The sequence below is a fragment of the Pituophis catenifer genome, unplaced genomic scaffold (genome assembly GCF_029215685.1).
Source record: "Pituophis catenifer annectens isolate HBS135680 unplaced genomic scaffold, rPitCat1.0.hap2 SCAF_4, whole genome shotgun sequence".
Lineage (NCBI taxonomy): Eukaryota > Metazoa > Chordata > Lepidosauria > Squamata > Colubridae > Pituophis > Pituophis catenifer.
Window position 1 is genome coordinate 65824798 of NW_027256884.1, and position 15744 is coordinate 65840541.

Consider the following 15744-nt stretch of genomic DNA (forward strand, 5'->3'; position numbering starts at 1 on the left):
ATCAACAACACAACTATGCAAATGTGCAAGGATTTTGTTGCATCTAATTAACTTTTTACAAGCTCCTGCCCAAATTTAGCAACCTTGCATGTCATAAAATAATTATCATTTGAGACTAGTGAGAAAATATAAATTGGTATGCACAATCTGGCAGTGATACAAGTATTGGAGAAATCAGACTTTGAATGATTCTATAAAATGAACAATAGAAAGAGATATGTTCAATAGTTTCAATGTTCATCGAGCCATAGGAACAAGTTACATTTTCTATATACTGTACAGGCTTACTGTGAGGGCAACAAATTTGGTTGCATCACAGAATGCTATATAATTGAGGTCAGTAAAAGAGAAATACAAAATGGCCTGGGAGCAAATAGCAAAGCAGTAGGGGAATATAGGGTGGGAAATTGCAATTTGCCATTACAGGGAAAGGGGAGAGGCTGATGGGTGCCTCTTCATTTCAGACTATAGTTTAACCCAAGAAGGTTGACCATTGACCACAATATCTCCAATGTAACTTTCCTGAACTTTAATGGCAGAGATGTCAGAATTTAATTTTAGATGAAAATGCTGTCCTGAAACATGTCACAGAGACCTTATAGAAATCGGGGAGACAGTTTTATTTCTGCAAACTCTGTCTGTAAGGTTACTTTCATAGTGCGGTGCTCTAGGATAAAGGGTACTAAGTGCAGCATCTGTGTTCTATAGGAATTCAACTCAAACACTCTATCTATATGATGGCGAACCTATGGTACGTGTGCCCGAAGTGGCACGCAGAGCCATGTCACCTGGCACGCTAGCTCTCGCCCCAGCCCAGCTCCGCTGTGCATGCGTGCAAGCCTCCCATGAGCCAGCTGGTCTTTGTGTCTCTGCAGCACTTGTGTGGGGGCGGGGCGCATGCAGGGGACGTGCATGTGCATGCGTGGGGGGGCACATGCACCAGGGGAGTGCTCACATTGCATTTGGCGGTTCACATGCAAGCCCCCCCCGCCGTGCCCCATTTTGGGCCTGGAAGGCTTCCTGCACCAACCTGGAAGCCAAAACGGGGCACAGGAAAGCCGTGTGAGCCGCCCCCCCCCATGCCCCATTTTGGGCCTGGAAAGCTCCTGCATCAACCTGGAAGCCAAAACAGGGCACGGGGGGGGGGGGGGGCGCATGTTGTATTCTATTATATAAAATTGTATTCTATTATGTAAACAAAATAACATTTTCCATTTACTGATGAATAGCTAGGTTGACTAGCTTTACCTCTGCTTCAGTGTGTACTTTTTAAAATCTCGACAATTACTTGCTCTTTTTATGAATATATAACTAGGAAATCTATTAATTAAAATTCCCCATATGTCTTGACTGACAATTATGTTATGTGCTTCAATAATCAATATAGTTCATCACTCAGAATATTTATCAACTAACAATGCATAAGCAGAGGAGTCATGGGTAAATATTATAATGAATTAAAAAGTAACCCAATTTATAAGTATAACTTTGGATATTTTAATATTTAAAGTAATAAAGTAATAAAGTTTAAAAGCTTGAAGCAATACTAAGAGAAAATTAACAAGAAAACATGAGGATGATTCAATATCTTTGAACAGTATGAAGTCAAAGCTTCCTCATTTACATTAAAATCACTGAACAGTCAGTGGCAACTTGAATTTGTTCACAAGTTAATACATGTAATTTAAGATACAAGAAATAAAGCTTGTGTAAAGTCTAACCCTTTAAGTTAAAAAAAAAACGCATGTTTTCTTTAATTCCTTTCTTTCTATTTTGTACATCTAGATGTTAGATCTAAACATACTTTACCTATTCACTCTTTATCTATGCACATTAAAGTATCTTAGTGAACTGTAAAAATATATACTAAAAATACAAAATGGCATGGCTATTAAAAATAATTCAATCCTATTTAAAGTGGTCAATCATAAAGTCAACCTCTGAAGAGGTTGTAGAAAAAATGTTTTTAAAAGGAAAAAAAGCCTCCGCCGATCAGGCAAGTCAGCTGGGATCGTCAGAGGCTTTATACTATTTTAATATTTTGCATGTTATTTTAAATATTAATGCTTATCAAATTGAAATTCTGCATTACATCTGCAATCAATACCAAAAAAAAAAAGTTTTATTGTTATGGTTACCGTATTTTCAGTGATGTAATAAACTAGTTGGCTACTCTGTACTATAATAAGAGCGCCTCTCTCTTGGAGTCCCTGATCACAAGCCTTCATGGTCATTTCATCCTGATCTTTAGACTGCCTGCCCCCTTTGAATGGAACCTATCACCTTAAAAACTTTTTTTCTTTATCTCAGACACTATGGACAAGAGTTCTGCCAGTTTTCCCTTGGAGCCTATCTGACAAAAAGAATGACAAAATGTGGTCCTTTCTTCCTGCACCTCCCAACAACAATCTAACAATGGATGGAAGTTATTAAAACAAGGGAGGGTCAAGGGACAACAGCTGTAAAAAAAAGTGTGTCAATGGAAATTTTGTTCCAAGAAGAAAATATATTTCTGAACTTTTTAATGCAGTATATTTGAGAAAATTATAATAGTGTACACCAACTGTAAAATTGTAAAACTGCAATAGGAAATTATAGCAATAATATGAGATATCCTTTCTTGTACAGCAGGAAAAAAGTCTACAAACACAGTTAACAAATTCAATTATTTTCCCCACCTTTCTTGCAGTTTTTCCACACAATTTTTCGTGTCTTCTCAAAATGTCTGTTCATCCAAATAAGAAGAATTATTTCAGATGAAGAATATATATTACTTGACAAAAGATCGATGCTTATTTTTGGAAGGTGTTCTGCATCTTCTGCATTGGTCTGGCTAGTGTCTTCAAGAACAGAGACTCGCTGGAGAATCAGAATCTGAAACAAGAAGCTATATTGCTTTTTACCAATAACTGGTTGTACATTATGTAAAATCCTACTAAATGAACTTTAATATTGTAATCTTTTTACTTATGCATCAGTTGAATTTTATAACTAGTAATTCTACTATAAGAATATTCACATTTCATATTTACCTTTGCTGAATGCCACACATAGACTTATGGGTTCCTATCAGTGTTAGAAACAAACCCAGGTAAATGAAAGTTCATGTTTTTGAAAGAGAAAATTGATTCTTTGCTACAATAGTGATCCAATACAATGTACAAACTATGTCCACTGGAGCTATAATTTTTCCACTCTTATCCGGGGCCAAAAATCCCAGTGATTTCAGTGGTTGCATGGTAGTACTATTATAGGATGGACCTTCCATTGTTTACAGCAAATTCCATTCCTCCCCCCCCCCCCCCGCCAACCCAGTTATAGCAAACCAAACCAATATTTCAGTATTGGATTAAAGATTAGAGGCTCCAAATCTGACCTGTGGAAATCTAGGTAACCGCTAGATGGCAACAAACACTTTTTCTGCATCTTTCTGCTGCTATCTAGTGGACATATAAATCAATACATTAAGAACAGAAATGTCTCAAATTAAGTAAATATTTTTAAGATCAGTTATATATTATGATGAGTGAGATTTATATCAGAATATTAATATTCATCTCAACACTCCTGACTCAGTATTCCAGCCATCTTGAAGAAGAGTATTCAATTATGATTTCTTGTTTAGCTCCCAAACTCACAGTATTTTTTAGATTTCATTTTTATATTTATATTCAGGCAATTACCAACTACAAATTACTAACTACAAAACCTAGACCCTATAATTTTGTGTCTACAGCAAATAGACTAAATTCTACTTCCATCCTTTTCATCCTTTTCTTTGCATTTTGAAAACATTTTTTTCTCTCCGAGCTTGTTTACTTGCAGACATTTCATTACCCAACTAAATAATGAGAATGAGTATAGCTTATACTCCCTTTCTATATAGAGGAACTTCACCTGCCAGCTTTGGTGGGGATGTAGTATTCTTTTTTACTTAATTGTTAATTGATTGCCTGTTGTTAATCTAAATTCATATGAGTGTTGGCTGCCAGAGAGGGTGTATTCTGGTCTTTTTGCTTCCTTCTTTTTTATTGTCTCTTTCGAATGGTGTGTAAACGTGGTTTATGTATCTATTGATGGCTCATTCCAAACTTCCAGAAATTCACTAGCATCTCTGGATTTAACCTAGTCTACGATGTTCAGTTTCCCTGTTGAAACTGTGATCTGTCCATGTATTGTAAGATTAAGGAATTTTCATCATGTCTTCTGACTGCTAGTTGGCATTCAGTCTTCTGCCTGCCTGTCCTACAAAGTAGCTGTTACAGTCCTTACATGTATGTTGTAAATAACTCCTGTTTTTTTCTTCTTGGGCTACTGGGTCTTTTGGATAACCTATAATAAAATATTTTGGAGAGCTTAGTTGATTTGTATGCCACACTGATGAGTGCAGTTATAATCGTTTGTCAGTTGTTTCTGAGATGTTTTTTTGAAATATGGCAGTGTTAATCTTTCCACAGCTTTTGCTTGTTGTGCTGTACTAGACTGAATGGTCAGATACTTTTTGATAAAGTAGCATGGGTATCCATTCTGTTGGATGATCTTGTATAGGTAGTCTGGTGTTCTGGAGTGCTGTAGAGTGTTTATATTCATCTGAATAATGTTCTTACACAGCACCTCTTGTGACAGTTATTTTTTAAAAAAATCAGGCAGCATGTCTTTTTCAATCTTTCAGAGACTTCACTAAAGATTTTAAGTGTCCAGATTCAGTCTACATTCTTCGTTCTTATTTTTCTTTAAGTACCAAGTTGCTTTTAAGTTGTCCAATCAATTTTCAGATTGATGTATATGATAATGTGAAGTTAATTTTAGTCACTATTTATGCAATATGTGCCTTGCCCAAATTCATAGACCCAAATACATATTTACATATATAAATAAAATGATTGCACTTTATTTTGCAGTCATAATTGCAACTAAAACAAGCAATAGTTTTACATTATGTCAATCAAGTTTGTGTGAATAAAGACTTATTCATCTCACCTTGTATATTTGAATTAGTACATCTGTCCAGGCTCGCTTACTCACAGCCTCAAAGGTAGAGTCATCCAAAACATAAATATAACTCTCATCTTCATCAGATTTTTGAATCTTTAAATGAAGACAAAATAATTCTGATTTACATTTTGGTTTTCTTTCATCATCTACCACAATGAACTAATATTAACTATTATCTGAAATAAAATTATTATTAAGATGTTCTGCATATTTGGGTGTAATAAATTACTGTAGTAGTAGTAATAAATCTGTGGATGCAGAAAATGCTGTGTCCAAAATTCTATATAAGATTATAAAAATGGTATTATAGTCATACCAATATTTATTTGGTAACTTGATCTGCTTTCAAATAAATATGCTTCAGCTTAGATTCACATGCAGGAAATAGAGGGGGAAAGCATGTTATATTTCCAGCAGACATCCTTCACAAATCTGTGCATTTCCTTCTTGATGTAAGTTTCACTGAAGCACTACAAGCTGGCTATAGCTTGTAAGTAACTCACGACAAAATAAAAAGTTGTAGATTTACATATTATACTATTATTCATACAACCAGAGGAAAAAAAATCTTTTGAATTATTACAGTATATTAACATTAAAAATACAAAGTTTAGCTAGGTAAATTACCTTCAGCATAAGCTGTAAATGGGACCACATCATATAATCTTCAAAGTCAAGAAGAAACTGAGGCATAATGTGGGAAAGAGACGCTCCTTGACTTCTAAAGTCAACATCAAAGCAAAGTAAAAAAAATAGAAACAATGCAAAATATTGGAAAAGAATGACTAACTTCAAGAGATTTTATCCATAGCCATAAATTTGAAATGATATCCTCCAAAAGAGATACTTAACAGATTACTTTTTCTCACAAGAACATTTGTCCCTCTGAATAGAGGAGTAGACTATTGCAGGATTTTATAATCAAAGAATAGGAATCCTAAGAATACTTGGGAATAAAAACCATTGAACTCAATAGAATTTTCTACAGGATAAGTATACATAGGTTTATGATTGCAAAATGTAGCTTGTTGAGCTTTTTGCAAACAGCTATTTTCTTTTCTTCTTTTCCATCCCAAATTGTAACTCTCTTTCTCATCTTTTCCCGGTTCTGTCCCTTCTCCCTTCATTTTATCACCATCTTATTTAGTTCATTTGATGAAAGGAAGGGAGGAAATGAGGGTTAATATATATACTTTCACATGTTTATTAATTTTACAAATTAGATAATTAAAACTATTTGCCTGTGAAATAAGTTAACACCTTTTAATTGAATTAATACTGATTTTATATTTTTGCCCTTACCTTATTCATTTATGGAATGTGGCCTCTGGCCAGTATATCTATAATTTATATCTCTTTTTATTGTGGTTTTTGAAGGCAGTCTTAAAATTAATATCATTTTCTTTCAGAATGGTCTAGCATAATATTAGTACTTCAGTAAATATGTACAGATCTGGAAAACTTTTGAAACTACATGCAAATCATACTAGTATTTTCAAAGCACATACTTGAGAAAAGTGATCATTGTAGAATGTTGCCAGTGAAGTTGCACCACTCGTTGGATGGGATCAAAAGGCAAAACTTGACTTGAACTAATTCCAGGCAATAATTGTCCACTTAAATGAATCAACATGTCATAAATTGTCTTGGTATCCTTACCAAGATTTAGCTTAAATTTTTCATCTGATGAAGTCATTTGAATTTTACAAATATCACTAGATAGAGGATAGAAAGAAATCTGTTTTATTATTAAAAGTGAGGTAAATTAAAGAACCTCCTACTGAATTATTTTATTATTTTGTAGTACAGGTAAAGTCCTTGACTAATGAACAAAATTGAGCCCAACATTTCTGTTGCTAAGTGAAACATTAGTTAAGTGAATTTTGCTCCATGAGCCACGGTGGTGCAGTAGTTAGTGTGCAGTACTGCAGGTACTTCTGCTGATCACCAGCTGCCAGCAGTTTGGCAGATCGAATCTCACCAGGCTCAAGGTTGATTCAGCCTTCCGAGGTCAGTAAAATGAGGACCCAGATTGTTGGGGGCAATATGCTGACCCTGTAAAACCGCTTAGAGGGCTGTAAAGCACTGTGAAGTGGTATATAAGTATTGCTATTGCTATTGTTTTTACCTTTCTTCCCACAGTCATTGAGTGAATCACTGCAATTGTTAAGTGAATCTGGCTTCCCTATTGACTTCTGACCTTGTCAGAAGGTCTCAAAAAGCAATCACATGACTCCGGGACACTACAACCTAAGTATGAGTCATTTACTAAGTATTTGAATTTTGATCATGCTGCAACAGTTGTAAGTATGAAAAACAGTTGTCACTTATTTCAGTGCCATTATAACTTCGTACAGTAACTAAATGAACTGTTGTAAATTGAGGACTAGCTGTATTTATTATTTGCTATGCTGTCTGATTACCAACAAGTCTAGATAGTGTAACAACTAAACAAGAACAAGTGATGTAGTAATAATTTTTTTAAAAAGGTGGCAGGAACAACAAGCCCAAAAAGAAGGAAGCAAGGGAGCTTCACACACCCCCTCCCCAACAAAAGGGGGATGCAAAGACTCAGGTTTTCAAGGAAGGCCTTCTAAACAACAATGGGAAGGTATGCAGATTTCAGGGAGAACATCATTCCACAGGGTGGATACTGCTATTGAGAAGGCATCCTTCTGGGGTCCTAATACAGGACACATTTTATGTGAAGGAACCTGGTGCACATCAACTATATTCTACTATATGGAATCAGTAAAAATCAATAAACTATTGATGAAAGCATACTTTTTCTGCTTTATTTTTCACTATGGAGAATTCACATGTAAGATTTAATATATATATACTGTATATAATTGTTAACATGCTGTTTGGTAATACAGACTCCTTTGGCAAGTAACTAATACTTGTCAGGGTTCCAAGTAACAGCCCAGATGAAATCAAAACTCCAAGGCCCGAGGTTTCCTCAAAGTATAGATTTATTAGGCATGTCATATTGGCACAGCTGGTGAAAACCCGACTCTGAAGCTCCCAGGTTTTCCCCACCCAAATCAAAATCCAAAGTTCTTCACCCCACTACACACAACCATCATATGTCCCAATCAGGTCACAGTCCCAGACCATCTATGCCCTGTCAGGTGCTGGTGAGATTGTCCTTGGCTATCAGAAGAAATAGTGTTATTATGGCTACATATTTCCCCAGTTATCTCTACTCCCCACTTCCTTTCCCACAGCTCGCTCCAGCGTCACTGTGGCAACCCTAAAGACATTCCAAGATGGTTCCAGGGTTGACAGGCTGCCACTCCTCAAGTGAAAAGGACATCCTGCAAAAGGGAAGAAAAACCCATAGAGAATTAAACTAACCCTGCTTCAATCTCCCCGACCTCCCCCGGTCGGCTCTTTGGGCTTCCCAGGATACTTGTCCTGAAATTATTTAACTAATCTGTCACTTTCACATCCCAACTTTTCACCCAAGTGGCCACAGACATGGGGTAGCCTTTCCATTGGACCAAGTACTGCAGTCGACCCCAATGCAGGCGCGCATCTAAAATTTTCTTCACTTCATAGTGGGTCTCTCTCTGCACTACAATAGGTCTCAGGGCTGCCCGGTCAACCGGTCTTAGCTGGGAGCCTACCGCTGGCTTTAACCACCTGCTATGAAAGATCGAATGCACTTTCCCTAGTAAGCGTGGGAGTCCAAGCTGTACGGTCACACGGCTTATCACCTTCACTATTGGAAATGGCTCCACTCCACTCTCCGGGAGCTCAACTATAAAATGCATGGCAATTTCCTTCCAGGGACGGGTTGGCTCAGCTACTTGCTGAAGGAGCTTAGGGGGCTTCCTTGGTCTCTTCTTCATGGCTGCACAGGTAGTGCAGCTTTTTCAGTCCTTGTCCTTTTTTCATTTTTGGCCACCAGAGCTGTCATCTGGCTGGTGCAGAATCTTGAGATAACCAAAGTATCCAGCCAATTTAGCGTCATGGCTGTGCTGCAGGACCTGGAGTCTCTGGGTGGAAGGGACATACAGTTTGGTCCATTTTCACACCAGTTCATCTTTGAAGGTCAAGGCATCTTTGCTGTTTTTGAACCAAGGGTCTGCAGATAGGGCTGTCTTTAGTGCCGCAGTCATCTGGTCACCTCTGGGGGGTGGCTGTCATTGGGCTTGACCCCAGGTGGTGACTTGGGTTGCTGGCTGGGAGGTGGGAATGACAGTGTGGATGATCCCTCTCGGCGGCTGTTGAATTGTGGCTTTCTGGATAAGGCATCAGCCAGCAGGTTCTTTCCTCCTGGGATGTATTTTAATTCAAAGTCGAACTGCTTAAAGTATTGCACCCACCTGACTTGCTTGGGGAAGAGTTTTCATGGTGTTTTTAGTGCCTCTAGATTTTTGTGATCAGTCCAGACTTCAAAGGACACTTTACTCCCCTCTAAAAAGTGTCACCAGGTGAGGAGAGCCCAGAGAATGGTGTAAGCTTCCTTCTCCCAGACTGCCCAGTGTCCCTCAGTGTCGCTGAGGTTTTTTTTGTGTGTTTTTTTTTGAGGTGTAGGCACAGGGTTGCAGCTGGACCTGGAAGTTCGCTTGTAGCAGAACTGCCGCTATGGCCACATCGCTAACATCCGCCTGGACCAGGAAGGTTGCTCTGGGTGCTTGAGGACAGGTTCCTCCACAAATAATTTTTTTAGGGCCTCGAAGGCCTGCTGACACCCTAGGGACCAGGCCAGTTGTTGGCTTGGCTTTGGTTTGAAGGTCCCCCCCTTTTTTTTTCAACAGTTCTGTGAGGGGGAGTGCCACTTCAGCGAAGGCAGGGATGAATTGTCTATAGAAGTTGGCAAACCTGAGGAAACTCTGAAGTTACTTGCGGGTGCATGGGAGTTACCAGTCTAGGACAAGTTTTACTTTTCTTTAGGACTTGACGCACTAGTTTGACATGGTCCTCTAGGGTTTCACTGAAGATGAGAATGTCATTAGGTAGACTAGAACTCCCTTTTAAAGGTGCTTATGCAGCACATCATTGATTAGTTGCATGAAAACTGCAGGAGATCCTTGTAATCCAAAAGGCAACACTTTGAACTGGAAGCTGCCTAGCAGGCAATTGAAAGCTGTCTTCCACTCATCTCCTTCTTTAATGCAGACTTTGTAGTATGCTTCCCGCAGGTCTAGTTTGGTGAACACCTTCCCCTTTGCTAGGTGGGCTAGCATGTCCTTCATTAAGGGTAGGGGGTAGGTGTTCATTCCATGGAAGTCCACGCAAAACCTCATTGACCCATTCTTCTTTTCTTTGAATAGCACTGGAGCTGCGACCCTGGACTTGGCTGGTTGGATGAAACCCCTTGCCAAGTTTGTGTCGATGTAATTCCTTAGTTTGTCCATCTCCTTGGGGGTCATGGAGAACATATTGGGCTTAGGGAGTTTAGCTCCTGGCATGAACTCTATCGCAGTCGGTGGGTTGGGGAGGGGGGAGGGTGTTGCAGTCTTGCTTGCTAAATGCATCGGCCAGGTCCCTGTATTCTTTGGGCACCAGAGGCAGCTGGGCAGTGTGCCAGCGACGGTGGCAGCTTTCTCACAAGGGTTCAGGTCGTGATATGGTTTTGTATGGCTTCTTCTCCTGCTAGGGTGGAATGGCAGCAGGCCAACCCCTATTCTTAGCTTCCTATAGCCATCTTCCCACATGATGGCGGGTGCCTATTTGTCCAACCAGGCTAGGCCCAGGATTATTGATTAATCATTTTCAGCACCACCACAAAGCGGATGAGCTCCCAGTGGTGACCCATTTCCAGTTTCACCGGCTTGGTGATTAGCATAGCTGGGAACCCCCCTATTAGCATCCCTTTGACTTGTTGAAAGCTTGTTCAAAGCATATGGGGCACGCCAGGGGCATTGTGTCTATCCCTAATCTCTGGACTGTAGGGAGGCTAATCAGGCATCTAATGCACCCAGGGTCTATATCAGGGGTGAAATGCTCCCAGTTCGGACCGGATCGCCTGATCTGGTAGCGATGGGAGGCGGGTGGTTCTGAGAACTGGTAGCAAAAATCCCTGCCCCCCCCTTTTAATTTTTAAAAGCATTTTTTCTACAACCTCTTCGGCCAAAAAAATGCTTTTAAAAGTAAAAAAAAAAAAAGCCTCTGCTGATCACGTGGCTCAGCTGGGATCGTCAAAGGGATCATCAGCTGATGATCCCAGCTAAGTTGCCAGATCGGCAGAGGCTTTTTTTCTTTTAAAAGCCTCTGACGATCCTAGCTGAGTTGCCTGATCAGCAGAGGTTTTTTTTCTTTTAAATGCCTCTAACGATCAAAGCTGAGTTGCCTGATCGGCAGGTTTTTTTTCTTTTAAATGCCTCTGACAATCCAAGCTGAGTTGCCTGATCGGCAGAGGCTTTTAAAAGAAAAAAAGCCTCCACCGATCAGGCAACTCAGCTGGGATCGTCAGAGCCTTTTGAAAGCATTTTTTTAACAATCTCTTCGCCAAAGAGGTTGTAGAAAAAATGGTTTTAAAAGGAAAAAAAATGGCCATGCCCACCCAGTCACATACCTCCCCAAGCCACGCCCACAGAACCGGTAGTAACAAATTTTAGATTTCACCACTGGTCTATATGGCCTCTATCGTCCCCTTGGGTGTCTGTTCTGGGCACCACTATCTGGGATTTTATGGCAAAGGGGTGGATGGCTTCACTTACTATCGGGTCATCCCCACTGTTGTTGGTGCTGTCACCTGCAACATCAGGAGGGTCCTCAGCTGCCGGAGTTTCCTTGCTGGAGTCCTGATCTGAGCAACTGGAACTGGAGCAAGGCATTCAGATGTTCGGTACCCCTGCTGGCCACACTGAAAGCACTTGATGGTTGCAGCTGGGGCCGGCTTTGGCTCCTCTGGATGTCTCAAACTGGACTGGTCCCAGAGCTCTTTTTGGCTTCTTCTCTCACGTGGGCTTACAGTACAGGTGGACCTCCAAGTCCATAGCCACTGCCATCCGGTACCATTCCTGTATAAAGTCAGGGATGCCTTGATAAGTGCAGGCTTGCCGGAGGTCTAGGTCAGGACCTCCTTGAAATAGTGGACCTGTCAGGGTTTCAAGGAACACCCCAACGAAATAAAGCTCTGAGGTTCCTCCAAGTTCCAATTTATTAGAGATGTCATGTTGGCACATCTGGGAAAACCCGACTCGGAAAGCTTCCAGGTTTTCTCCACCCAGCTAACAGTTCACAGCCCTGCCCCTCACCCACAAGTTCATCACATTGTCCAATCAACTCTTCACACTCAACTGGATACAATCTTCTGGCAGTCTCCATCAGATGCAGGAAAAAGTCCTTGAATATGGAATGTTGTTATGACTAACTTTCTACCACTCCAACAGCCCCCTCCCAACTTCCCCAGCTAAAATATGTGGCAGTTAAGAAGCAAAAAAGAAAATTGTCTTCCAAAACTGACAGGACCAAGAGGTGTTCTGGCCAGTCTTGGAGCTTTCTCACCTCTCTGGAATTCCAACACCAGCTCCTTCGTGGGGTGGCCTTTCTGTTTGAGGTTCTTGATTTTGGCCTCGGCCTTCTGCCCCTGGCTGTTGTCTTCGAACCAAGTTCTTAGTGCTTCCATGAATTCATCAGTCAGACTGATACTGGTTCCCGTAGCGATCAAGGTGGGACCAGATTCAGTTTAAGAACTATGAGAGTGTTGTGGTCCGCCAGCAGCCTGCGGAGCTGGCAGCGGAGTCGGACAGTGATGAGACTGAGGAAGAACATGGGCCAGTCCTGGAGGCTGGGGAAGGCCCGGATGAGGGCTCTGCATCGGAGGCAGAGATGGGGCCAGGGCCATCGGGGAGTGATGTGCAGACTTCGGAGCCTCCAGAGGCTGACAGTAGAGAGGCAGAGGAACAGGAGGAGCCTGTTCCTAGTGCACGTATGAGCAGAGCTGCCAGAAGGCAGGAGCAGCTAAAGCAGAGAGGATGATTCGGGAGTAGGACCAAGAGATGATTGGCCCCTCCCATAAGGCTTAAAAGACCAGCAATGGCTCTTGGCCTCTTTGCCAGAAAACAACCATTGAGAGAATTGCTTCTTGTTTGGTTGTAGTTATTTCTTCTGTTCCTGAACTGTTGCCAAGAAAAGCCTTTGGCAGTTTGCCTAATTATCCCAAGGTCAGAGATAAACTAAAGACTGGTGTTTTAAGGACTTTGTTTTCATTTCATTTAGAATACGCTGAGAATGAGTTAATTCTCAGCTGTTTTAATAAAATCTGTTTGTATTTTGGAACTGTTTTGCATTTAATATCAACTACATGGGCCTGGGTCACAACAGAAAGCTTCCTAGGGATCCCATCAAAGGTGGCTCTGAATCACAGCATATAATAACATGAAACACATTTGATATCAGTTTTTAATATACTTTCTTAGAATAATTATAAACAGAAAAAAATAATCATTTTCCACTGCATTCTTCACAGAATCCCTGACACATTTATCAGTTCAGTTCAATTCAGTTGTAGATGTTACTGGGAAACATTATGCTGTTGTTCAAACCAAATAAGAATATATTTATTATAAAAATATGCAATTTTAACAGAAGCTTTAGCAAATGAGGAAGAAATGGAGATATCCTATTTCACTAATTTTACTCCAGAGATGCACAACATTTATTAAAATAGAAATAAAAATATAGTTTACTGACTAGTAATTAATATAACCAAGTAGGATAGACATTTATATTATTTTATTTAAAAAGATATATTATGGATATAACACTGTGCATAGTCTGGTCAACTCATACATAAAAATATGTCACTTTTTAACTATTAATGAAATGGATATTTTATTTATTTTTAATTTATATACTATTGAAACTCTCATATTTATCTGTGTATAACTTTTTTTGTCTGTGTAACTTTTAACTGGGTGAAATGGTACATCATAGGGCAATAGTTTTTAAACCAATGTACCTCAAATGGGATAACTTAGAGAATGCATTCACAATCCAAAATCCAGAATCCATGACTCCCATGGAATCGAAATTTGGCAAATTTTATACAAGGTTTTATGACCTAATACAAAATGGAGTAAAACATTCCCATGATCAGTTCATGAAGTTTGACTGCTATACAATTCAACATGGACTGTTTTCAAGATAGAAAGATCTCTGAACATCTTCCATAATTTTTAGGAACTTTTCCACTGAAGGGAATACATTAGATGCTTCGCTATTGTTGAAAACATTGAGAAATACCAGTGAAACAATGACCCAGTAAGTCAAGGGTTGTCTAGTTTACAACTATAAATATAAATAGCTGTCTGTGATAACAATCTGCTCTTACCGTCTTAGAGAATATGGAACTGAAATTGGATTTGGTCCTTTAGACCAACCAAAAAGAGTAAACCAGTTCTGAGCTGCCATTACAATTTTCTGGAAGAAAGTATATTTTGCTGTATCTTCTGCAGGAAAAACTAATTCATCAGATGTATTCCTCCTAACCCATTTATTTTGGATGATAGCCTCCCGCTTCTTTATGTTTTCATTTTCAAGGATCTTTTCCAGTTCTGCACAAAAATACAGTAATTTAGTTATCATTGTACAACTTTCTAGCAAGCCATTACATATTATTTAGTTATTTAACATTCAGTTTTTGTTGAAAACAAGATCAAATACTTCAGATATGTCCAAATATATGTGATTATGCTCCAATAATCAGTAAAGTATCTATTTCTTACTTTGGAAATATAAGTAGTTATCCAATAAAATAAAATCCATAGCTTCATATTGGATAGGTTATACTGATTATGAATGTCTGTCAGCACTTCAACCTGCATTTACTCTAGTGCTGACATAAGAAGAAGAAGAGGGGCCAGCTGGCAAGAGGACGCTTGACACTTCACCTACTTATTTTCATTGAAGATAATATCCCCTAGGAGATGAGAGGGAGGGGGGGCATTCCTGGGAGCTTAGGTAGTAGATATGGGGAGAGTGATTTGGAAGAAGGCCAATGAGACGCAGAGATTTGGGGAACGGAAAGGGAGGGTCTGGGGTCAGGGAGCCAGAGCTGGCTACGCCACGATCGGAGCCAGATTGTCGTGCTTAATAAAATGAAAGATTTCTTCAAAGACTATCTGTTTGGAAATGCAATTTATTTTATTTGAAGACGATATCGAAACCTGACAATGTCATTATTTGATTGATAAAATTGATGATATACCTAAATCAATCAATCAATCAATCACAGTTTCTATGAAACAGAATTACTATACAAGAATAGTAACAATGAAAATACTGAAGGAGACTTTTGAAGAATGAAGTCAGAAATTAGGAGCCACAATATCAACAATATTGGTAATAGTGTTTCCTTCTATGGATAGACAGTTATCCAAAAGATATATTGAAATGATCAAACAAATTTTAGCTGACAAGATAGAGATGATATCAAAAATACATTTAAAACTGACAGGCAAATGACTTGGAAAAACATGTTTTATAAGATCTAGAAAAGGATTTTATTGCCACTTTAAAATTCAAAAAGGCAAATACAAATGATAAACCAAGAGAGTAACCTGGATATTTTTTCTTATGGGATTCACAGAACAGGCTTGTTAAAGTCTTGAAGAACCCTGTACAAAGAAGAAAAATGAAATCCTACAACAATATTTGAATGACCTAAAAATTAAAACTTTAGGTAAAGTTTAAAAAAAGGGAATAGGAAGTAGATTGAGTTGTTCAAAGTTAAAAGAAGATATGTTTACTTTTGGCAATCCTTTATGGAATTCTGCTGACACCCGGTTT

At 39.2% G+C, this 15744-nt stretch overlaps 1 protein-coding gene across 1 annotated transcript in view; it reads right to left on the reverse strand.

Moving 5' to 3' along the window:
* CFAP47 (cilia and flagella associated protein 47) overlaps positions 1–15744 on the reverse strand; it is a 525834-nt gene that overhangs the window by 363617 nt on the left and 146473 nt on the right. Inside the window, 5 exon segments of the mRNA XM_070944210.1 lie at positions 2679–2874; positions 4981–5088; positions 5623–5716; positions 6504–6710; positions 14288–14510. Coding sequence (XP_070800311.1) covers positions 2679–2874; positions 4981–5088; positions 5623–5716; positions 6504–6710; positions 14288–14510 — 828 coding nt within the window.